This window comes from Mustelus asterias, chromosome 9 (genome assembly GCF_964213995.1).
Source record: "Mustelus asterias chromosome 9, sMusAst1.hap1.1, whole genome shotgun sequence".
Lineage (NCBI taxonomy): Eukaryota > Metazoa > Chordata > Chondrichthyes > Carcharhiniformes > Triakidae > Mustelus > Mustelus asterias.
In genome coordinates, this window is record NC_135809.1 from 52,655,735 (window position 1) to 52,679,705 (window position 23,971).

Genomic DNA, 23,971 nt, shown 5'->3' on the forward strand with positions numbered 1-23,971 from the left:
AAATATTGGCCAGGTCACCTCTTCTTTGCATAATGTCCTCGTCCCCATTCCTCGTCCTTACCAGCGTTCGCTCAGTAGCAGCACTCTCCATCCGAGTCAGAGGGTTGTGGGTTCGAGTTGCATTCCAGATTCTTGCTATAATCTGGACTGACGCTTTGGTCCTGTACTGCTCTGTGCTGCAGTCTGAGATGTCATTTTCCAGATAGGCCCCATTTGTCCTCTCAGCGAGACATAAAAGATCCCATGGCATTAGTCACTGAAGTTCATCCTAGGGCCTTCTGATCTAAATAACTGAAGTCTCAAGCCAGTGATGAATATAAGGAACCACTGCTTTCTTCACTATTTAGGAACACCTTTTGTTTTAAGCCAGTCACTATCCTGATCGTGCTGAGAGGTATCTGTCATCTAGACCTCCAGGGCTGCAGTTCAGTGGTAACCTGTGTTTGATGCTGGATTCTCTCATTGTGCCTTTGTTTCATAAAAGATGAAGTGAGCGATTCTGGAGCCAAATGCATTATATATTCAGGACAGGTATTCCCTTGAGCATAAAAAATTAAAAGACAATCTAATTGAGATGTTTTTAAAAGGAGGATGATTATAAGAATAAGAATATAAGAAATAGGAGCAGGAGTAGCCCATCTAGCCCCTCGAGCCTGCCCCGCCATTCAATAAGATCATGGCTGATCTGACGTGGATCAGTACCACTTACCCGCCTGATCCCCATAACCCTTAATTCCCTTACCGATCAGGAATCCATCCATCCGCGCTTTAAACATATTCAGCGAGGTAGCCTCCACCACCTCAGTGGGCAGAGAATTCCAGAGATTCACCACCCTCTGGGAGAAGAAGTTCCTCCTCAACTCTGTCTTAAACCGACGACCCTTTATTTTGAGGCTGTGTCCTCTAGTTTTAACTTCCTTACTAAGTGGAAAGAATCTCTCCGCCTCCACCCTATCCAGCCCCCGCATTATCTTATAAGTCTCCATAAGATCCCCCCTCATCCTTCTAAAGTCCAACGAGTACAAACCCAATCTCCTCAGCCTCTCCTCATAATCCAAATCCCTCATCTCCGGTATCAACCTGGTGAACCTTCTCTGCACTCCCTCCAATGCCAATATATCCTTCCTCATATAAGGGGACCAATACTGCACACAGTATTCCAGCTGCGGCCTCACCAATGCCCTGTACAGGTGCATTAAAATGGACCTGATCTCCCCTGATGGGGAAAGTTCAGCACAAAATGTTAAAAGTTGGGGCTAGTCCATTTGGATGTTGTGAATGACACTTTTTAATAAATATTTCTTTCTTTCACTCTAATAAACAAATATATAAGCAGTTAACATTTGGGTTGAATTCAGCATTCACTAAATCACCACGTATTATTTTAGTGTCTCGTAACATGTGGAAAGGGCACAAGACATCGGCAAGTATCGTGCTTACTGAATAATGAACATCTGCGAGATGATTTTTGCAACCCCAGTACCAAACCAGAAGCTGCAGAAACCTGTGAACTACAGGAGTGTGCGTCATGGCAAGCTGGGCCATGGGGACAGGTGAGTGTGGGTACAGCTTTCCATTTGATCACCATAGCTTTACCTGCCTGGGAACACACAGATCCAGGGTTAGGTGCTGACCATAACAGGGCTGCAGAGAGGCAAGAAACTGAAGCTCTGCATTTCCAAAGGTCCACACTCCCAACAGATAGACCCACTGTTCAATGGGGGAATGGTGTCTGATCATGCTATGTTCAGGAGAATGATGGCAATGTACTCACACACATGATGGCAAGCAATGCTTCTCACCAGGCAGATTGTGAGGAGCTCCTTTCTCTTGAACTTGTTTCCCTCCAGCAGAGCTCAAATTTGCATTTGCCTGTTATTTAAGGACAGAGTAGAGACAATTCTCCTTGGAGATGGGGAGTGAGGCTAGGTCTCTGCTGTGTTAAGGTAGCTCCAAGATGGCATACTTGCAGATGGAGGTTTGGAACTAAGGAAACCAGCAGATGGCTGGAATCAATAATCCCTATATGTGAGTGCAGGCAATTATACAATTCTCTTCAGCAGTTTGTGACCTATGAACCTGACTGGCTTACTGCTGGAACTGGGAGGGGTACAAGTGTCACTCTGGCACTAGGAATGTTTGGTTCCAGATAACTCTGCAATGTATGTGCCCTAAAGTCATAGAATATAACATTTTTAAGTTATTTTGTTCACATACATCTGAGGGAAAATAATTGATCAAGTATTTTTCCTGAATGTATATTCATGTGAAAGACGACTAACATTCTATCCTGCTGATTTTCACTAGTGTGCTACTACCTGTGGTCATGGATATCAGATGCGTGCTGTGAGGTGCGTTGTAGGGACTTACGGTGCAGTTATAGATGACAGAGAGTGTAATGCTGCAACTCGTCCAAGAGATAGCCAGGTAAAGGGAAAATTCTTCCTTCCCCTTCATTACAATAAATTATATTAAGACAAACAGTAAATATTTTAAAAGGTCATGAATGTAGCCCAATCCATCATGCAAACCAGCCTCCCATCCATTGACTCTGTCAACACTTCCCACTGCCTTGGCAAAGCAGCTAGCATAATTAAGGACCCCACGCACCCTGGACATGCTCTTTTCCATCTTCTTCCTTTGGGAAAAAGATACAAAAGTCTGAGGTCACATACCAACCGACTCAAGAACAGTGTCTTCCCTGCTGCTGTCAGACTTTTGAATGGACTTACCTTGCATTAAGTTGATTTTTCTCTTCACCCTGGCTATGGCTGTAACACTACATTCTGCACTCTCTCATTTCCTTCTCTATGAACGGTATGTTTTGTCTGTATGGCACACAAGAAACAATACTTTTCACTATGTTAATACATGTGACAATAATAAATCAAATCAAATCAAAAAATCATTTCATTTCTTACCTTGAAACTTCTGCTAATATAACATTGAAATAGATTTTCGGCTTGCCACCTGCATTTTGTCAACATTTCTTATATAATGTCTTTTGAACTTGGCATCTTTGCATTGCAGGGATAAAATTTACAATCTGAAGCTGGAGTCTTCTAAAACTACAGCCTAGCATTCGTGGATTACCCCCTCTTCCCCCATTCCCATTATAGAAACCACCCAATTTACATTCCGCACTGTACAGATTGAATTGTTTTTTTTGTTCTTTTTGACAAATTTCAACACAGGACTGTGAGATGCCTCCTTGTTTAGAGCCACCAACGATAGTCACGACTGCAAGTCCCACCATTCAGAGAGGGATGATGACCCAGTGGAGATTTGGATCCTGGACTCCAGTAAGTGACTCTATTTTCACAAGAAACTCTCTCTTTCCAAGTGACAGAAAATTCAGACTCAAGAAAGTTCTGCAGTTCCCCCCCTCGGGTGAAAGCTAAGAAGTTGAACATGTCTGGCCCGATATTGATGCGACTGTGTGTTGTTAGTTTACGACTGCATTTATTTCTATCTAAGGGCAGAAGGTGAGTGATAATTAGGATAAATTTATATCACCGTAGACCCAAGAGAGGCACTATTTGATAGCTAAATGCAAGGATGGAAGGCAGGCTGATCATGCTGGTGATGAGGGAGCCAGTATGATACCATCTAGTATCTCAGATCACTATAAAAATATACATCAATTGTGTCCGTCTCTGAAAAGGTGCTTTCCTTGAAATGAGTAACAGCTGCTGCTTTTACCGACTGTGTAAAATAGGGTATGAGGAGAAAGTCTTGTTGACTAAAGATGGACTTTGAAATTGGTGGTCACTTTCCCAAGAATCTCTTTCTTGCCTTTTGTCAACATTTTTAATATAATTCTAGGTGATTCTCCCAGCCTGCTGCGCTGCTCAAGGAGACACCAGTGGAGTCCGTTTCCCAGGCTTCCCGCTGGGCGCCCGGGCCTCCATGCATCCCCCAGCCCAAGATTTTGAGCATCATCAGCTTCGTGCCGGAAATTGATACGGAATTCACTTATTTATTGAAATTGCTATTTACATTTCATTAACGGATGTGGGATTGAAGTCTCCAGGCACACTAGCATCTCCCATCACCACCCCCACCCCCGCTAGGAGTGGTTCCCTCCAGCGGGCTTTACTACTGCTCCCTACTAACAGGGAACAGATAGTCGACCCTGCTGGAGGTAACAGAGGCCATTGAGGCGCCCCAGGAGGTTGGGGGTAAGGGGGGGTGCCCCTGGGCAGTGCCAACCTGGCCCCCTGGCACTGCCCAATGGGCAAACTGACACTGCCCACCGGGCATCAGGCAGTGCCAAGGGGGTGGGGCCAGAGGGGAGGAGCCCTATTGGGGGGGGTCTGATGGGGCAACTGGTAGGGGTGGAGGGGCCCTGCTCACTCTGCAAAATGATTGTAGGGCAGAGGGAGGGTGGCTAATGATCGAGTTGGCCATCCGAGCGAGTGGGGGGTGGGGGGTGTGTCAGGGCTGTTGGTAGGGTGGGAGATCAGGACAGTGGGGGTCAGTTGAGGAGATTGGGGCTGGCCGGGATTGTTGGGGGGGGAGGAGAGACATCAGGGTTGGCCCAGAGAAGTCCAGAGGTCAGCGATCAGGAGGTGGGAGGATCGGAGGGGCAGCGATTGGGAGGCTGGCAATGAGGGGCCAGTGTGCATGCAACAGATCGACGCATGCATAGTGGCTTGTTCAGCGCTATGCTGCCGGGGAGGGGGGTGAATTTCCGTCAATTTCCGCCCCCTGATTTTTAGTGTGGATCTCACTCGGGCACTCTGCAGTGTTAAGAGTGTGGGAGATTCATTCTGAAAATCCCGCTAAAAAAACCAGCGCAAGTTACTCCCGTTTTCACACACATTTTGGAATTTTTTTGGGAGAATCCCAGCCAATGTCTTTTGAACTTGGCATCTTTGCATTGCAGGGATAAAATTTACAATCTGAAGCTGGATTCTTCTAAAACTACAGCCTCGCATTCAACTTTTAGAAGTTAGTAAGTTAGAGGTCTCTTGAGGTGGGAGAGTAAGTGGGGAGGGAGGAGTCGAGACATCAGTAAGTTTGTAAACTCATTGGTTCTCCATTCATTGGCGGATTGTATGGAATTTCCCATTTTAGAACCAATTCTCTCTTATTTGGACTGCGCAGGATTCCATCACTTGGAAAGTGAGAACTAGTGATTTTATTTTATTTTGTATTTATTCATTCATTCATTTATTTGTTCAGAGGATGTGAGCGTCGCTGCCTAGACCAGCATTTATTGCCCACAGGTTTTGGAATGACAGACAGAGTGGTAAAATGGGCAGAAGCATGGTAAATATGGAGTTCAGTGCAGTGACGTGCAAAGACATTCTCTTTGTGAGGACTAATGAGAGAAGGCAATATATCATAAATAGCACAATTTGAAAAGTGTAGATGAACAGAGAGAACTCAGTATCCAGATTGATCCTTAAAGGTAGCACGGCAAACTCTTAAGGTGGTTTAAAAAAAAGCAAATAGGTTGCTTGGGTTCATAAGTAGAAGTATTGAAAATAAAGAAAATAGATTATACCATAACTTTATAAAGAACAGTAGCAACTTTTATTTATATAGCACCTTTAGTGTGCCGAGGTGCTTCATAGGAGGGTATGAAGCAAAATTTGACATTGAGCAGTTTAAGACGATATTAGGTTTGAAAGAATTCCGTAAAGGAGGTGGTGAGGCAGAGAGTTGTAAGGAGCATACTCCAAAGCTTGGGGCTAAAGGCTGAAGGCTCCGCCATTTAAAAAATAAAGTGGAACAATTAAAATCAGGGATGCTCAAGGGGCCTCGATACCTCGGAGGGTTGTGAGATTGGAGAAGATTGCAGAGATGGGGAGGGATAAAGCCATAAAGAGATTTGAAAATAAGGTTGAGAATTTTCAAAGTGACGTGTTGCTTAACCCAGGGCAAGCAAGCAAGTAGGTCAGCAAGCAAAAGGGGTGAAGGGTGAACGGAGCTTGTTACAAGTAAAGACTGGAGCAGCAGAGTTTTGGTGGCCAAGTTTGCAGAAGGTAGAATATGGGAGATCAGCCAGGAGTGCAATGGAATAGGCGAGTCTGGAGGGAACAAAGACACAGGTGAGGCTTTGAGCAGCAGAAGTGCTGAGGCAGAGCAGAGTCTTTGGAAGCTCATCTTAGGATCAGAAAGAACATTAGCATTAGAACCAATGTGATTGAGAATCAGATAGTTGCCAGAGATGAAGTCAGTAGCTGACCAGTATTATGGACGGTTCTGGGCAGCATGCTTCAGCAAAGATCCCGGAAAGTGTAAAGAGTAGGTTTACCAGAATGTTACCAGGGATGAGGGAGGTTGGGGAAAAAAGAACTCCACTTGTTCTCCTTGGAATAGAGAAAATTAGGAGATGACGTAATAAATGCTTTCAAGATGATGAGCACTTTTGTAGAAAAGATAGAAAGAAATTATCTCTGGAGTGTAGGTCAGTAATCAAAGGAAATAAATTTAAAATTATTGGCACAAGATTAAGAGGGGAGATGAGAATTTCTTTTCGCAAAGGATGTTGTCAGGATCTTGACCACTCTGAAAAGTGGTGGAAACTGATTTGACGAATCATTTTAAAAGGAAGCTGGACAGGTACTTGCGCATGCGATATTTACAGGATTAGGGACAAAAGGTAGGCACATGGGACGAAGCACAAGTGCATTTCCAAAGAGCCAGCTTGAAAACAATGGGTTGAATAGCCTCTCGCCATGCTGTAATTCGCGATGAGTATATGTATATGACACACTGAGACTGTCAGGAAATTTCTGTTTTACTGAACCATGCCACCAATCTCAGGCAGTTAAATTGGACATTCAGGCAAGCCCCGTTCTCATGTTGTGAAGGGGCTTTTGCAATTCTTTTTCCATTGAAGGCTTTGGGAATTGGTTTCAGTCCTCCCCTCTTTGGCAGTTTGGCTGATGAGGATTAAGAGTAAAGAAACGGTGCCAAGGACACCCAATTACGTTGCAAGTATCTACCATTTTGCTGCTTTACAGTATCTGCTTGCCCAGGCATAGTTATCTGTCTATGACAGAGGAGAACTGCCTCACGGGGCTCCAGTTCAGCAGAGAGTCATTTATAGAGCCGTGTTGTCTGCTGCACAGAGAGCTGTAGCTAAACCTACACAGGGTAAGCACTGCCGATGTTTCGATAGCCCTCCTTTAGTGCCTGCAGCCCCTTCCAGGAAATCTGCAAGTTACTGTAGTCTCCTGTAAAGAGGTGTTTCAACCAGGTGACTAATGCAACTTACTACTCTATTTCTCATTGACTTATTAACAATCTTCTAGTATGATCTGCATCCCCAGCGGGGATCCAGCTGTTAAATGCAGCAAATGTTCCAACAAGTAGACTAGATGTCAATAACATTGAAGTGTCACATGGATAAATGATTAGGATTTTCTAGTTTTATTTAACATAATTATATAAAAGTCCTGGAATAGGATTATTACTGTTCATGCAGACATTGAGGGGACATATTGCAGGTGACATTTATGAATTCTTGTAAAGTTTATGAGACCCTTTCCGTGAGTCTCTGTCAATGAAAATGCACTAATTTAAGATGTAGCGTTCTTTTCTTGGATTTTCCTCATGTCTCTTACCATGGTTGAAAATGTTGAAGGTAACTTTAAGGCTGAAATGATTTGTGTCTTAAACCTTGGCAACCTGTTGTTGTTGCAGTGTTCCGTTACCTGTGGGAAAGGAGCGCGGGCTCGCTACGTCAGCTGCAGAGATGCTCAGGGTGGCATTGCCGATGAATCGTTCTGTGCTCACTTGCCTCGTCCTCCTGAGGCATCGGTGTGCTTCAGTCCCTGTGGACAATGGCATGCTGGGGAGTGGTCATCTGTAAGTGACCCAGCTTCTGATATTAGAGAACATTATTGGAAAGCCTGTATGACATTTTATTATGGGCGGTCAAAGCATAAGTGACTATGGTAATTAAAGGTACGATTCCATATTGCCACTGCGGAGACTTTGTTCACATTGAGTTCTGGTCAGGGAATGAGGCCGATGATGTTATTGCCCTATCATTGACACCATTTTCTCGGCTGAGAGCATGCAATCATTCCTGATGGTTATTCTTTCCTCAATGTTGCCTTTTATGTTAATTGTTATAGAGGAAACCTCACCACATGTCAAGAAGAGGGTTGACAGGCTGTTTTCAGTGGTATAACACTTCTGATTTTAGGTGCCAGCTTCCCTTCTTCATTGACAAATCTATTAACATGCTATGATTCAGGACAATATATGTGAATTATTGTGCCAAATTTGTTTCCCATTGCCTCCCAACTTTCTTCTCTTTTCTTTCCTGCTTCTGAATATTGTAGAATGAATCTTGCTGGGGCTTGGTTCCTCTACCTCTGCTCAATTGATCATTCTCTATTTCTGAGGCTAGGACATGACAACAGCTGGCTATTTGACCTCTGAAGGCGTCACAAATGAGCACAGTTGCACCCAGACAGAATGGGCACATGTAACGGCAGCAGTTTCTGGGCAGCATTCAGAAGCAGAAACCCTGGGTGAATGTTACTCTTACTGGCATTGAGGCCATTTGTAACACCCTAAAGATTCCAGCTAACTCTGTCTATATTGAGGACCGAACCTCTGATCTTCTATGTATGGCTTAGGATAGAATCTTAAGCATAGAAGGAGACTATTTGGTCCATCCTGCTAATTCAGCTGCTGGCTCTTTGAAAGAGCTACCAATTAGTCCCACTTCACCCACTTCTCCCTTTCAAGTAGATATCCAATGCCCTTTTCCACTATGTACAAGAAGGGAGCTGGAATGAAACCTGGGAACTATACACCACTCAATTTTACGTCAGTGATAGGAAAAATGCTGGAAGCTTTTTTTAAAAATTCATATATAGGATGTGGGTATTGCTGGCTGGGCCAGCATTTATTGCCCATCCCTAATTGCCCTTGGACTGAACAGCTTACTAGGCCATTTCAGAGGACATTTAAGCACCAACTCCATTGCTGTGGGTCTGAAATCACATGAAGGCCAGACTAGATAAGGATGGCAGATTTCCTTCCCTAAAGGATATTAGTGAAACAGATAGGTTTTTACAACAAACAAAATAGTTTCATTGTCATCATTGGACTTTCAATTCCAGATTATAATTGAATTCAAATTTCACCATCTGACATGGCAGAATTTGAACTCAGGTCCCCAGAACACCTCACAAGGTCACTGGATTACTAGACAAGTGACAATACCACTATGCCACCATAGAGGAACATTTAGAGGCAAATCATAATATTAAAAAATAGTCAACATATTATTCCCAAAGTCTAACTCACCCTTAACGTACCAGGTAAAATCCTTTGAAGAAGCAGCAGAAAAAATAGACATGGATAATGTTAGATTTTTGGTAAACTCAGGATAAAGGTGGAGTCGGAGGGCAAAGAATTTAATAGACAGCAAAACCAGCTAAAATATTAGAAAGCGGAGAATCAGAGTAAAGGGTAGTTTTGGAGGAAACTAGAAAGTGATGTTCCACAAGGATCAGTGCTGGGACTGCTGTTATTCAAAACTTACACTAGTGTTTTGGATTTAGGAATAAGCAACTCAATATCAAAATTTGCAGGTGGTGCCAATAAACTGGGAGCCAGAGCTAACATTGAAGAAGAATGCAACAGAATAAGAAAGGACATTAGTAAATCTGCAGTCTGCACAGTTAAGTGGCAAATAGCCTTTAACATAAATGAATGTGAGGTGATGTACTTTGGAAGGAAAAAACAGAAACATCACCTTTCTCTCAGGAAATAAGAAACTAAATGGGGTGGAAGAACAAAGCCCTAGAGATATAGGTGAATAAATCATTAAACACCATGCAATAGTCTGTTGACCTCGGGCATGATTTTCCGGTCTTGGGGCGAGTGCGGCCGGAAAATCCCGCCCAATATCTCAAGTCAGTAAATAAATTTAAAAAGCTAATAAATCACTAAGATTTATTTAAAGGGGTATAGATTTCAAAACTAGTAAATCAATCTTCAACTTGTATAGGACCCTGGTCATACTGCACTGGGTATACTTTGCACAGTTCCTGCCTAGATCCTATAAAAAAGACATCAAAGCCATGGATAAAGTGCAAGAAAGATTTACAAGAATGGTTACCAGAGCTAAATAATTGCAGCTATTGGGAAAGATTGAATGAGTTGGGGCTTTTGTTTATAAGATAGAGAAGGCACGCTGGAGTCCTAATAGAAGGTTTGAAAATAATGAATGGGTTGGACATGGTCGATAGGGGCTGAGACTTTTACTACTTGTGGGAGAATCCAAATCCAGGGACCATAAATAAAGATAATTATGAATAAATTCAGTGTGGAAACGAGGAGATATTTCTTCACTCAGAGAGTAGTTAGAACATGAATGACGATGAGTTAGATGTTTTCAGATGGAAACTAGACAAGTACATAAGAGTAAAGGGAATAGTAAAATATGTTGAGAAGCTGAGATTGAGGCAGATGGAATTGAAGGCGGCTCCTCTGGAGTCCACAGAATGGGCCATTTCTCTGTGTGATTGTGAAAATTACTATAGAATCTGCTTCCATCATCCCTGCAGTGCATTCCAGATCAGAACATGTGAAGCACACACACACACAACAAAGCTGCTGATGGGAGCTAATCTTGCTTTGTTAATGCATTAACATTGATCATTGCTTTTTTGTTTCATTTACCCACAGTGTTCTGTCAGCTGTGGTTCTGGGAGGGTAACCCGTCAGGTTGTGTGCACTAGCTACCACCATCAAATCACAGAAGAGAGTGATTGCAATGCCATGGAGAGGCCATCTCAGGAGCAAGAATGCAGTATGCCCTCGTGCCCCCGGACATATCACCAGCACGACTACCCTGCACACTTCCCACAGCATGACTATCCACAGCCCCATGCGGATTATCCCTCCCAGGATGTGACCGGTCAGAATATATGGAACAGCCCATCAAGGGGGAGCCAATGGAGGACAGGACCTTGGGGAGCAGTAAGTGATGTGCATGGCTAAAAGACATTTTGTTGAACAGAGTTGATCACCAGTTCTTTATTTTTTCAAGATGTATATTTCAGAAAAACTGAACATTTCAAAACTGAGGTCAATAGATTTTTGTTAGGGAAGGCTATTAAGATTTACAAAAACAAGGTGGTAAACAGAGTTAAGATACCGATCAGCCATTATCTAATTTAATGGCGTAACAGGCTCAGGGAGCTGAATGGCAAGCTCCTGTTTCAATGTAAACACAGTGCTGCAAAAAGCAAATGATAATGAGTTCTCAAATTATAAAGTAAGCTCCAAAACTGGATGAGCACAGAAATTGTCAGGTGCTGCTTTTTCATTTACAATATTGAGATTTTTGAAAAGCATTTAGAGAAAGCTTATAGGAGCTGTCTTCTACCTAGAGATAGAGTCATAGAAAATGAGAACAGTGAGAAGGATTCATTCACAGCTCCAGGACTAGACTTTTTGTCACCTGCCCCTAATATCTCCATGTGGCTTGATTTCAACTTTTGTTCGATAATGTTCCTGTGAAGTGCAGTGGGTATTTTACTATTTTAAAAGCACTATATAAATACCAGTTATTGCATTGTTGTCCGTTCTTTGCCCAATCTGCCATGCATTAACCAGTTGACTAAAGAGTTTGTAAAGACGATAAAGCATAGTCAATCTTTACTTTTCATTCCCACTTTATAATGAACCAACAAATACTGAATAATGTGTTGACATCAAAAGATAATTTTCCGACTTCATACTAATTGTGAGAAGCCTCACTCGGCGTTCCACATATGTAGGAATCGGTGTGCTGCCATGTTAGTTTTTGAGTGGAAAATCATGTCGTGTACCCCACGTTTCCATGACGCACAGGTCAGCAGATTTGTGTTCCCTCCATCAGCCAAAAACACAAAAATAACATCCTAATTGTTCTGAAAATTGTCTACGTGCGGGTCAGGAATCTGAAGTTCACATGGAGTAAGAATCCATTTGATCCTGCTACTGTTGTCAAAAGATTTAAAACCCTAAACTTAAATGGTTTTCCAGAGTTGTTTATTGACAAACAAAATATTTCAGTGCTCCAGCACCTGCACAGGTGGATTTCAGCGTCGAGTGGTTGTCTGCCAAGATGTAGAAGGACGCACCGCCAACTACTGTGATGAGAGAGCAAAGCCTGCAGAGACCAGGCACTGCGATGCTGGAACCTGTCCTCATTGGAATTACGGGAACTGGGGAGAGGTATTTATTCTGAGAATTGAATTACATTTTCTAGAATTTACTTGATGCTTAAACATTGTGCTCCACATCCTTTCAGTTCTCCGTTGAAGTACTTTATATTTACTGTTTAAGTTTTTTGAGCATGACTTTTCATGAACAGCACAATTGATCTCAATTGGCACATAGTTATCTATGATGATTGTGTGCTATTGCTACAGATATGTATGTGTGTGTATATATTGTTTTTTATGTTTTAGGGGACTGTTTACAGAATCAACTCTATTCTGCAAGCAGTTGGTGTGTCTGGAAAACATTTAGCTCAGATGTTGGGAGAGCAAGATAATGGCTCATTTTAGCTATGTAGTGTTTACTTAGGATAGAGGGAATAGATTTTTTTTTGGATGGAGATTTCCCCTGGCATTTTGATTAAAGGAATGGAAGGTGGGTTTAGGTATGCAGAGTCATGTGATGATGTGATTAATGGGAAGAGTGAGGTATGGAGCAGAGAAACAACTTCTCAGTTCTTAATTGCTTAAGACGAAGCTTTTCTGAAAGCTGCTGAAACCCATTCTCTCTCTCTCAAATCTTCAAGGCTGTCTGCACTCATAATAAATATATTTATGGATGCGAATTGTACTTAAAGTGGCATTGTAAGTCTCAAAGAAGAATGTTGCTTATTTGGAATTGAAACAGTGATAAGTTAGAAATTAAAGTTGTTTCCTTTCATTTTTAAATATTGTTCAACTGTTAATAGTAAGCTGCTTCATTTGGTAGAGTTATAGTTAAACTGTGTTATTAAATAAAGTTTGTTTTACAATAAAAGATTCCTAATTTGTCGGTGGAATTGCTCCTGGAGCGAAGTATCCTTTCCTCATATTAATGTCAAAATAGAAAATTTATTGGGGTCTCATCTGGCTTCATAATATACATTGGGGTTCTGGTCTGGGACCCTAACATATCCTAAATAATATCCTTACACTCTGCCCTTGTGCTTGGTACTTGCGTAGTCGAGACCAAGTTGCTGAAGCAATGAACTAGATGTTCCCCCACAAAGATTTGACTCTCAAAAAATAATTGTAATGTTTGGCTGCTCACTACCCAAACCCATTCATGACTGCATTCAGAAAATCATCAAAACGTTTTTGCAGATTTTTCAGTCAGTTGATATGTTGTTGAAATTTGTTTCTGCCTTTTGCTTTTCATAGAAACCCTACAGTGCAGAACAAGACCATTCGGCCCATCGAGTCTGCACCAACTCTCCAACAGAGCATCTTATCAAGGCCCAGCTCCTGCCCTAGCCCCATAACAACACATATTTATCCCGTTAATCCCCCTAACCTACATGTCTTGGGACACTAAGGGGCAATTTAGCATGGCCAACACTTAACCTGCACATCTTTGGATTGTGGGAGGAAACCCACGCAGACATGCACCGAACGTGCAAACTCCACACTGATAGCTGCTTGTAAACAATTATTTAAATCATCTGTTCAGTGGTATCATTTACTTGCTGTGTGGATGGTCTCCTGAGTGGCTGCACAGTGGTTAGCACTGCTGCCTTACAGTGCCAGGGACTCAGGTTTGATTCCAGCCTCAGGTCACTGTCTGTGTGGAGTCTGCACGTTCTCCCCGTGTCTGTGTGGGTTTCCTCCGGGTGCTGCGGTTTCCTCCCACAGTCTGAAAGGCGTGCTGGTTAGGTGAATTGGCCATGCTAAATTCTCCCTCAGTGTACCTGAACAGGCACTGGAGTGTGGTGACTAGGGGATTTTCACAGTAACTTCATTGCAGTGTTAATGTAAGCCTACTTGTGACTAACAAATAAAACTTTAAAACTTAAGTGAATTACACACGCAATGCCCTCTTAGCTATGAAGGCAGATATCCTGGCACTGGTCTGTCTAAGTCATGATTTTCTCAGACAATCAAAGCTTTGAAGTTGTTGAGTTACACAATCATGAAGTGATCTTCAGGTGCCTTGCCCCTAAAAGCACTGGAAATTCTTCCTTAGCCTTTGAAACAGTCCTTAAATCCTATCTTTTGGTCATCCATCCTAACATCTCCTTAGGTGGCTCTTGCCAGTGTTTTTGTTTGATAACACTCCCGTGAAGGGCCTTCACTGGAACGTTTTACAATTTAAAGGAGCTTATATAAATCCTGGTTGTTGTTGTCGATGGGTTGTGTTGTGTGTGAAACAACCACAGAATCCAAAAGCAATCATTTTGCCTAATGCTTTCAAAGCCTGTATTTGATGATTGCGATATTTTGTTTACAAGCATAAAAATAAAGTTGCTGACTCCACAACAAAATTCTATAACCAGAAAGCCAGTAAAGTCTTTGCTCCAAGACTAATGACTGATTGAAGGCTGTGCAGCCCTGGCTACATGTTGTGGATCTAGCCTGTTGAGACACTTGAGATCATATCCCATTTTATTGCAGTTGTCAGTTAACCTATTGTCTGTCACGCTCTCATTATGGTTTCTGATTGTTGTCCAGTGTACACAACCATGTGATGGTGGAACAAGAACAAGACTGGTCATCTGCCAACTTCCACATGGGCAAAGACTGAGTGACCAAAGCTGTGACATCTTGGAAAAGCCTCCAGATAGGGAACAGTGCAACATGCATCCTTGTCCTGGTGGCGTTTCATGGCATCGAGGACCATGGAATTCGGTACGATAGTATTCTTTCTCTTTTTCTCGAGTGTTTGTATGAATCTACTCAATAATAATTGCAGGGAGATGTAATTAATTTTGTTCCTGAATGTAACATAAGCAGTAGGCACACAAGTAAATTTTTATGAGGAGAAGGGAGGGGTTAGAAGGCAAGCTGTTGCCAGGGATACATTCCACATAACTGTTCCATTTTCAGGTCAAGAACTAAGTTGGTGCTTTATGATAAATAAAAGACATTATTAAAGTCCTGTTAACCCAACAGCCTTTGAAGAATTTGGCTTCAATAGCCACATATGCCTAATTATAGAACTAAATAGCTGGCTGGTTTTAGATGTAGAAAGGAAGCATTTTTATTCAGGAAAAAATAATGGTAATGTATGATTTGTTTTCCATTGGTTTCACTTGGTTAATGGTTATCCTGTAATCACCATGAATAATTTGTAAATTTGTGTATAGGGAGTTCTTTATTAATAGCAATGGATCAAAACGGCAACACATGAAAAGCAGATCATTTGTATGATAGTGTAATTTTGTACAGACTGTATCTTTAATGTTTGTTTTAACTATGAATGCAATGAGGAAACTCATTTTGTTATGCACATTTTTTAAATGCTATTTTTCTGACGGGTGCTATTAATATCCACAGACACACTTTAGGGTCTGTGTGCAAAAAAGCAACAAGAGCAAAAATTGCACAATGGAAATGATGTGGGATTTGCTGTAATAAACCCTCTTCTCATTTCAGAATCTAATGCAATGTATAACAAATGCAGATTGTACGTGGACGGCAGAATATAATTAAAGTAACTTAGCTCTATTATCTTATATATGTAAAATACTTCAAATGGAAGATGAGTATTTATCTCATTATTGATGAACACTCTTTTTAAGTTCACCAAGGAGTTGGATTCCATTCTCTTGGGCCTATTCCTTGCTGAGAACCTCCAGTCACAGTTGGTGGATGCGCCATTAGTGTCAGAGGCAATATTCTGACACAAAAGGGCAGTGACCCATAAAAACTACATGAGGAAAGTTGTAAACATCATAGGTACAAAAGTACCAGACACTTGAGGGCACGCTACCTCAGGATACATTGAATTGAAGAGAATCAGATCAGTGCTATAGGAACTATTCTTTTTACTGCATTGGAAATGACTTAGTGACTACAAGTTTCATTGTGGTTACTTGTTTGTAGCATTTAACAGATGATTACCTCTAAACCTGCTGATCCAGGTGCAATAGAACAAATTGCAAAATACCTCCATTCACTTGTGGTGATGCAACTTTTGATACTTCCTTTGTTACCAGCATTGTGAAAATGTTTAACCATATCTTTGTGCTTTCTGTTGACACTCAACACTGCAGTGCTTGGAGTTCTTACAGACTACAGGCAACTGACCCTTTCATTAAACTAATTGGAAGTGTGGCAAAATCTTTCTTTTCCTGTTTTGCCTTTTAAGGTACACAGTTATATGACAAATATTGCATATTTGTTTATACAGAAGATGGGCAAGCAGTTGGATATGTTACTTATTTGGTCTGTTTATATTGGTTACATTGGTAAAGTCACTCTGAGCTATGGTTGCGGCAAGTTTCTCTTGCTGACAACTCGACATTTCACCTTGGTGGCCAGTATGTCATTACCCTTTAACTATTACCAAACAAAGTGCATTAAAATGCATTAGGTTTGCTATCTTTATATCAAACTGTGATTCTATAAGTCAATTGATTACATGTTTTAAGTCAAGGATCAATATTTTTTACTTAATCTTTGAATAATTTCCTTCCCGAGCAGATTTCTTTTTAAATTCCCGATCATCTCTTATTCTGAATATGACTATCTGACCACTGTTAGAACCCCTTTAAGTCAGTCAGTTTTATGTTAATTTTTAATCTCCAATTCTTCGTATATTTGATTTAAGCCCTCTTCCCTCATAAGAATACAATTGCTATCCCTCATCAGAGTAAGCCGAAGATATCACTGTGTCCTTGAACTTTGATCGTGAAACCAGAATGTTAGAGCCCTTTAAGGAAATTGAGTGATCATTTTAAATTCACTGGAAAGTATAAGAGGTGTTTGAGTGTACTGCTGCATAAAAACTGACCTCATAATTATCCATTCATAGGCCATCATTGCAAAGGCCTTGTCCAAGCGGGTTATTTTATTCCTCTTGAATGAGAAAAGAAGCTTAATATTATGCAGCAGCAGTGAAGATCATCAGAGGCTGGAGAAAAATATCAGCAAAGGATTAGCCGAAGTATGTGCCAATCTTTAGTTATTTGAACTCAAGTGGGATATAGTTGGGTAACCATCAAAAGTGACACTCTTTTCTCATATTAATCAAGAAAATAACCCAAAAAATCTGCTCAAAGAAAAGTCATCATTTTCATGGAAAGAATTTTGACCAAGTTTTCTAAATCCTTCGACACATGTAGCGCCCGTTTTACGTGAGTTAATGATGAAAATGTGACGCTCTCCTCACCACTCAGGCCCAAGTGAAAAAGGTTAAGAAAATGCTTTTCAACAAAGAAACTGTTAAGTTTTATTCAATTGAGTGGATTTAAAAGTAACTTGAAGAACCCACATTGCCCACCAGGTATCATGTTCGAGTAGCCAGCAACAGCCATGTTCCCTGTCAATGGTGGATTGCAAATAATAATTACTTGTTCACACAGCAAGTGTGATTTGCATTTGGATTTGCTTTTTTGTCAGTTTGTCCTGTGTTTCTCAAGTCAAACATTGTGATCTTCCTGTTTTCTGTTTGCTAACATTTGTGTGTTCACGATGCAATTTATTTTTGTTGGCCAGTGCTTCTATTTAATACACTCTTCATTTCTTGTTACTTGTAAATTGTGATGCACGATTTGCCTTAGGCACTCTGAGCAAGACCTCCATGGATAAGCCCACCTTTGCCCATCCGAAATAACCAGTAGATAAAATGCTGCATCATCAGCGCTGAAGACACTTAAAATCCTTTTTTTTAAAGTGTATTTATTTTTACATTCTTTCAGTGATAATATTTATTTTAGATGACATATGGAAAAATAATTACTTTGTTCACCAACTTATTTTCAAATTGTAAAATATTAAAGAGTACAATATTGTAGAATTCATCTGGTGTTTTTATTATGGTGCAAACTATTGAAATCTTCAATAAGTCATTTGTCAAAACTAGTTTCATTAGACTATGGACCACTTATTGTTCAATGGTTTGGTCCATATCTCAGAAGCTGATTACCCGCAAGTTGTTGGTCTTTCACTGGTCTTTGATTGCAGCATCCTGGGTGAAAGCTTCCACTTTATGAAATGCCCTTTTGCCTGTCAGCTCTTCCCCGCTTCCCAACATGCAGTCGCTTCTGTTTAAGGGACCACATCCTTTGATTTTTGTGCAGCAGCTCTGCAAGGGCTGCCTGCTCTCGATTCAACATTATGGTGATGGCACATAACTCAAACAACATAGTGAGTTACCTCTGAGGTCAGTTGCCTCCACAACACCAGTGACAGACCAGTGCCATCTGCATGGAGACCTGCCACTGATATGCACCACAGGGATGGTACTGCCAGTGGCAATCAAGATTGTCATTCCCCATAATCTTTCTACCTTTGCCTTATCTGTCAGATGGCACGAATATTGACCGCTGTATTTCCCAAATTAAGAGGGGTCATTGATGACAGCAACATGGCCATTCTGGTCTTCATCTTTCGCCGCCATCACTTCCTCTGCTGTGCACTGTGATTATACAGGTATACAGAAATAATGCTCAGGAACAGACCAACTGGTCTTTCAAACCTGCCTCACACTGGTGTTGATGGTGAGAGTATTATGACCACACACTTCCTGCCATCCAACAGCCATACAACCACCTCAGAGGAGTAAGAAACAGAAAAACCCACGGCCAATAAGGGGAAAAAAAAGCTGCTGTGGAAAATTCCTCTCTGGCCCTGTTGGGTGGTCTAAACCAGTCCAGGAGATTAAACATGATACCTGTAAAGCCACTTACCTTCTATATTTTTAAAAAATTACCCCATTCCTGAAGTTACAAAGCCAATGCACAGAGTGTACAGGGCAAGTCCTTAATCCATCTCCAAAAACCAAATCAAATTTAAATTGAATCCAATTCATGGTCCCCACAAGAGAGAGAGAGACACAAGATCCAAGCTGACAAGAAAAGGCATTGCACCCCATCTTGGATTTGATCGGGTGCTTAATCTTAGCCAAAAGGCAGTGAAGACGAGGTGAAGGTGTGCAGAGAGTCAGCATTCACCATACAAAAATTAATGAGGCTTTCCCAATCCAACTTCCTGAAGCTTAGTAACTAGTTTCACTGTGATGAGTGCAGCAGTGTTAATGTTTGCTAATGATGAACCAGACAGAGAGTACTGAGAGTTCTGAGCCACTGGCTCTGCTTTTCCAGGTCTATAAATGTTAGATTGTTCACTCCAAAGTCCATCTTAAAATAACACTTGCGTTGTTCAATACTGTGATGTTTGTGTGGGATTGTGTGCATACCTGTTTGGAAGTGAGTGACAAAGGAGATGAAGCATAATAGCAGAATGATATTACCCTAAGCTTTACCCTTCCCCACTCCTTCCACACTGTTTTATACCAAGATGGTAGCTCTCCTCCCAGTGGAACCAAAGGCTTGTAATTTGCAACAATCCAATTCTTCTGCAATCGATTGCTGTTCCCTTGTATTATGTGGCCTCTTGCCATATCAGCAGGGAAATCACTTTGACAGGTTGTAAGTTGAAGGAGCACCTACTTAATTCTGAGAGTCACAGACAGCACAGAAGGAGACCATTTGGCCCACCAAGTCTATGTTGGCATAATGGGTGGTCAGTGCTAGTTGATAGGCTGGAAAACCTGCAGCACTTGCAGTATAGCTGAAGTGATGTAAGCATATGGGAAGCCCTTTCAAGGTATCAGTAGCCCAAATCTCCAAAAAATAGGTTGCAGCCAGAACACATTGGAGTGTGATAGCAATAAAAGGGCATTGCGGCCTCTTGTCATATCAGTAGGGAAGGCATTGTATAATGCTAATTGTATCATTTGAAGTTAAGTATATACAGGTGGACGACATTGATTGGATGATTACTTGAGCACATATAAAGTGATACTTACTGACATGAGTGGAATGGAGTCAGGGGATAAATGCCTGTAATATTTCACTCTGTGAATAAATCGAATACACACAGATTGGCTTTGGATTCTTCCTTTACTAACTTGGCTATTTACTTTCATTCTTTTATGGGATGTGGGTATTACTGGCTACGTCAGCATTTGTTGCCCTTGAGAAGATGGTGGTGAGCTGTCTTCTTGAATCACTGCAGTCCATGCTGTTAGGGAGGGAATTCCAGGATTTTGACCCAGTGACAGAATGGTAAGTGGCTCGAGGTGGGGAAGCTTGCAAGTGGTAGTGTTTCCAGGTCTATCAGGGATATAATGGTGTGAGAGTAAGAGCCAGCGGTAAATGTAGACCATGTTAGTAGGCAACACTATGTGGCATGCCTTACTTGGGTCTTTTATCTGGTACTAGAAACATTGTCGACTGTAGCCTTGGCAGCTTCCTCAAGCTGTGCCGCCTTTTTCCACATCTGTTCACAAGTCTTATGAGTGGCAAACATGTTGAACTGCTGCCATCTGGGGAAAATACCCTGGAATGCATAACAGGCCACCCAGACCAGCATCCTTACTTTATCACATAAACAGGGGTTTTGTTGTAAACACTTGGAAGTTACTGCCTGAATCCTCTTGATCAACAACATAATTTAGATTTTAAGGACACCAAAATGTAGACCTTGCAGTTTTTGGTGACTGAAATGGAGTCACTTTTGCGTGGCACTATAAACATGAATAAATCCAGAGCAGGAAACGAATGCTATTTTTAAACAGGTCAATATCACAAATGTGCTTTGTTGAGATTCAGCCCTGATTTTCTGGTAGGACAGGATCATTCTGCCAAAGAGGTCTCGGCAAGCAACAGACTCGTATGAGGATTTTATGGCCTTGCCCGTCCCAAAACTGTAAAATCCCACCCGAGGTTAATGGTCCTTTCCATTGTCCACTCCTCACCTGCTCCGATTCCGATGGCAGGCGGGCCGGTAAAACTCCGGCCATATAGCGGGGACTCCTCATCAACTCCCACCTCAAACCTGACAGAAATCACTAGATGGCAGGATTTAGAATTTGGCTGGCAGGAGATCACTGCCAGTGATTGAACTGATCGCAGTAGTGGTGAGGCGGGCAGGAGGGGTGTCACTCACAATTGAAGGAACCAAAGTGTGGGGAGGGTCAGGGCTTTTTTGTGGGGCCCATAGCTGTTCTTCCTGGCCCTCAAGGAAACCTGGAAATATTTTTCAAAAACACAGCTTGGACATTTCTGGACCATCAATCCAGCTTCTGGCAAGTTGGCTTCGAAGAGAAATCATCATTGTTTTCCACCACAGCATCACTTGAAATAGCAGATCAGGATCTTCCATGACATCATTGGAGGCCGATGTACATATTTCAAGTTGACTTGGGATAGGTACCCTTTGCCTTTGCTTGCACCCTCCCTTGTTGCTTTGCTGGACTTAACTGAGGCCCTTGGTCAGCTTCAAAGCCAAATGGATTCACTCTTGTGTTATCAGTGAGCTGCTTCCAGAATTGCGGCTCGTCCCTACAACTCCCTGAAACTGACCAACTGAAGATGGCAGGCCAATTTGTCGTGGTCCAACCTAATGAGACCTGTGCAGCACCAGAATGACTCTGTGATTCAGACCCCATTCCATTTCTAGACTCGAGTGTAGAAACTGCAGACGACCAAGTGAAGCACACAAAGTGGCTGAGTAAGTAAATGATCTCTATTAATAGGAATTGACTTGGGAAGTCCAGAAAAGACATGGTACCAATGAAACTTCTGTTTCATTTATGACTAGGACAAAAAGGTCAAGCAGAAAATTTGACTGACCTGGCAATATTCAAGAAAATATGGCATTTGTAATGTCTTCAGTTAGATCATCTTTTTTGATGTGCTATCAATTAAATGTGGTTTTTTTGCTGTAACTCAAGAGGCTTTTTAAGTAAGATGTTGTACGATGACCACCTTCTCAGAATGTCTACTGAGGAAAATTGCTCTGAACCGTGACAGAAACATATCCTGAAGCATTTGTTTGTCTTCAGATCATTTAAATAGTTGTCTTGTTTTGTTCTGAAAGAATTATTGACAGCAGCATACTAATGAAGCTGTAAAACTCTGGAAACAACCTGCCCTCTCAGCTACTGTCAGACTTGTCTCACTGAGATGTGGGAATTGTTTAACTGAGGACAGGTGGGGCTGTGGAAGGTGAGGGAACTCCCCCCACTCTCTCTGTGGGGAGTATAGCTTCAGGCCTGGGCTACATTTAAATGATTGAGAATGGTTTCTCTCCTGTTGCTGATGTCCAGTTGGCGGAATAGGAGCAAGACTTGGGTCAAGACCCAAGGGATTGATGCTCCGCATAGTTAACATTTAGTCAGGGGCTTTGGCAGCTGATAATGATGCCAGGAAGAGACAGACAAATCCAGAGTTGGGGAATTGCAGGGTCTGTGAGGGAGGAGATGGTGATTGGCAGCATTCCAGCTCCTACTGACCCACAAGAACCTGACAAAAAGAACATTTTTTTTGAAATAGTTCTTCACCTCTGGTGGCCAGTTGGACACTCCAGCCATAGCGCAACTATCGGAGTTGATCTTGTGTGGACCTCGCAAATGTAGGTTAAAATGTCCTTGTGCATTGATGTTACCACTGGGCCATGGCTTTTAAATGTTAGTTAGGCCTCACCTTCCAACAGTGAGAGCTTCAAATTTGGTGAAGGTAAATTGACTCTGCGCAGGTAAGAAGACAGGGATGATTGTAGTCCCTTTCACATATTGTTCCCACTGAGTGGAGAGGGTTACAATCTACTCCCCTACCCACACCACTCCCTCCCCCAACCCCTCCCCAGTCTCTTGGCCTACAACATTTCAAACAATGTATGTCTGGCCAGTGCCACTACTTCATGCATTTTTTAATGTAAAAGTTCTTCCAGAATCAGAGAATGGCACAGAAGAAGGCCATTCTGCCCGTTGAGTCCACACTGACTCTCTGCTGGAGCAATTTAGCTAGTTCCACTCCCCCTCACTTTCCCTGTGGTGCTGCTAATGTTTTCTCTTCAAGTGCTTATCTCATTCCTTTTTGAAAGCCTCAATTGTATTTGTCTCCACCACACACTCAGGCAGCCATTTCTTTGCCAATCACTTTAAAATGGTGTCCTTTGGTTTGAGATCCTTCCACAGATGGGAACAATTCTTCTCTAATATCTGTCTGGAGTTTTCATGATTTTTGAACACTTCCTGTTCAATCCCTTCTCAACATTCCATAAGGAGAGCAACCCCAGATTTTCCAACTATCTACAGAGCTGAAGTCACTCATTCTCAAAACACTTTTCTGCACCTGCCGCAAGCCTTTACATCCTTTCACACAGATGATCCCAGGAATGGTAGGCCTGACATACGATGAACGTCTGAGGATCGTGGGATTATATTCATTGGAGTTTAGGAGGTTGAGGGGAGATCTGATAGAAACTTACAAGATAATGAACGGCTTAGATAGGATGGACGTAGGGAAGTTGTTTCCATTAACAGGGGAGACTAGGACGCGGGGGCACAGCCTTAGAATAAAAGGGAGTCACTTTAGAACAGAGATGAGGAGAAATTTCTTCAGCCAGAGAGTGGTTGGTCTGTGGAATTCATTGCCACAGAGGGCTGTGGAGGCCGAGACGTTGAGCGTCTTCAAGACAGAAATTGATAAATTCTTGATTTCTCGAGGAATTAAGGGCTATGGGGAGAGAGCGGGTAAATGGAGTTGAAATCAACCATGATTGAATGGTGGAGTGGACTCGATGGGCCGAATGGCCTTACTTCCGCTCCTATGTCTTATGGTCTTTCTAAAGTGCAATGCCCAGAATTGGACACAATACTGCAATTGAGCTCAATCCAATGTTTTATAAAGGTTCATCATAATTTCCTTACTTTTATACTGTTTTCTCAACTTGCCTTGCCACCTTCATCAATTTGTGCACATATACCCCAGCTCTCCGTCCCAACACTCCTTTTA

The 23,971-nt window shown here is 42.0% G+C and overlaps 1 protein-coding gene across 2 annotated transcripts in view; it reads left to right on the forward strand.

Moving 5' to 3' along the window:
* The window catches only part of LOC144498690 (A disintegrin and metalloproteinase with thrombospondin motifs 20-like), a 417,617-nt gene that overhangs the window by 251,234 nt on the left and 142,412 nt on the right, over nt 1-23,971 (forward strand). For both annotated transcript variants that reach the window (XM_078220194.1, XM_078220195.1), the window contains exons 22-28: nt 1,389-1,553; nt 2,308-2,427; nt 3,195-3,302; nt 7,660-7,824; nt 10,669-10,962; nt 12,043-12,204; nt 14,676-14,852. In XM_078220194.1, coding sequence (XP_078076320.1) covers nt 1,389-1,553; nt 2,308-2,427; nt 3,195-3,302; nt 7,660-7,824; nt 10,669-10,962; nt 12,043-12,204; nt 14,676-14,852 — 1,191 coding nt within the window. The remainder of the gene's footprint in view (nt 1-1,388; nt 1,554-2,307; nt 2,428-3,194; nt 3,303-7,659; nt 7,825-10,668; nt 10,963-12,042; nt 12,205-14,675; nt 14,853-23,971) is intronic.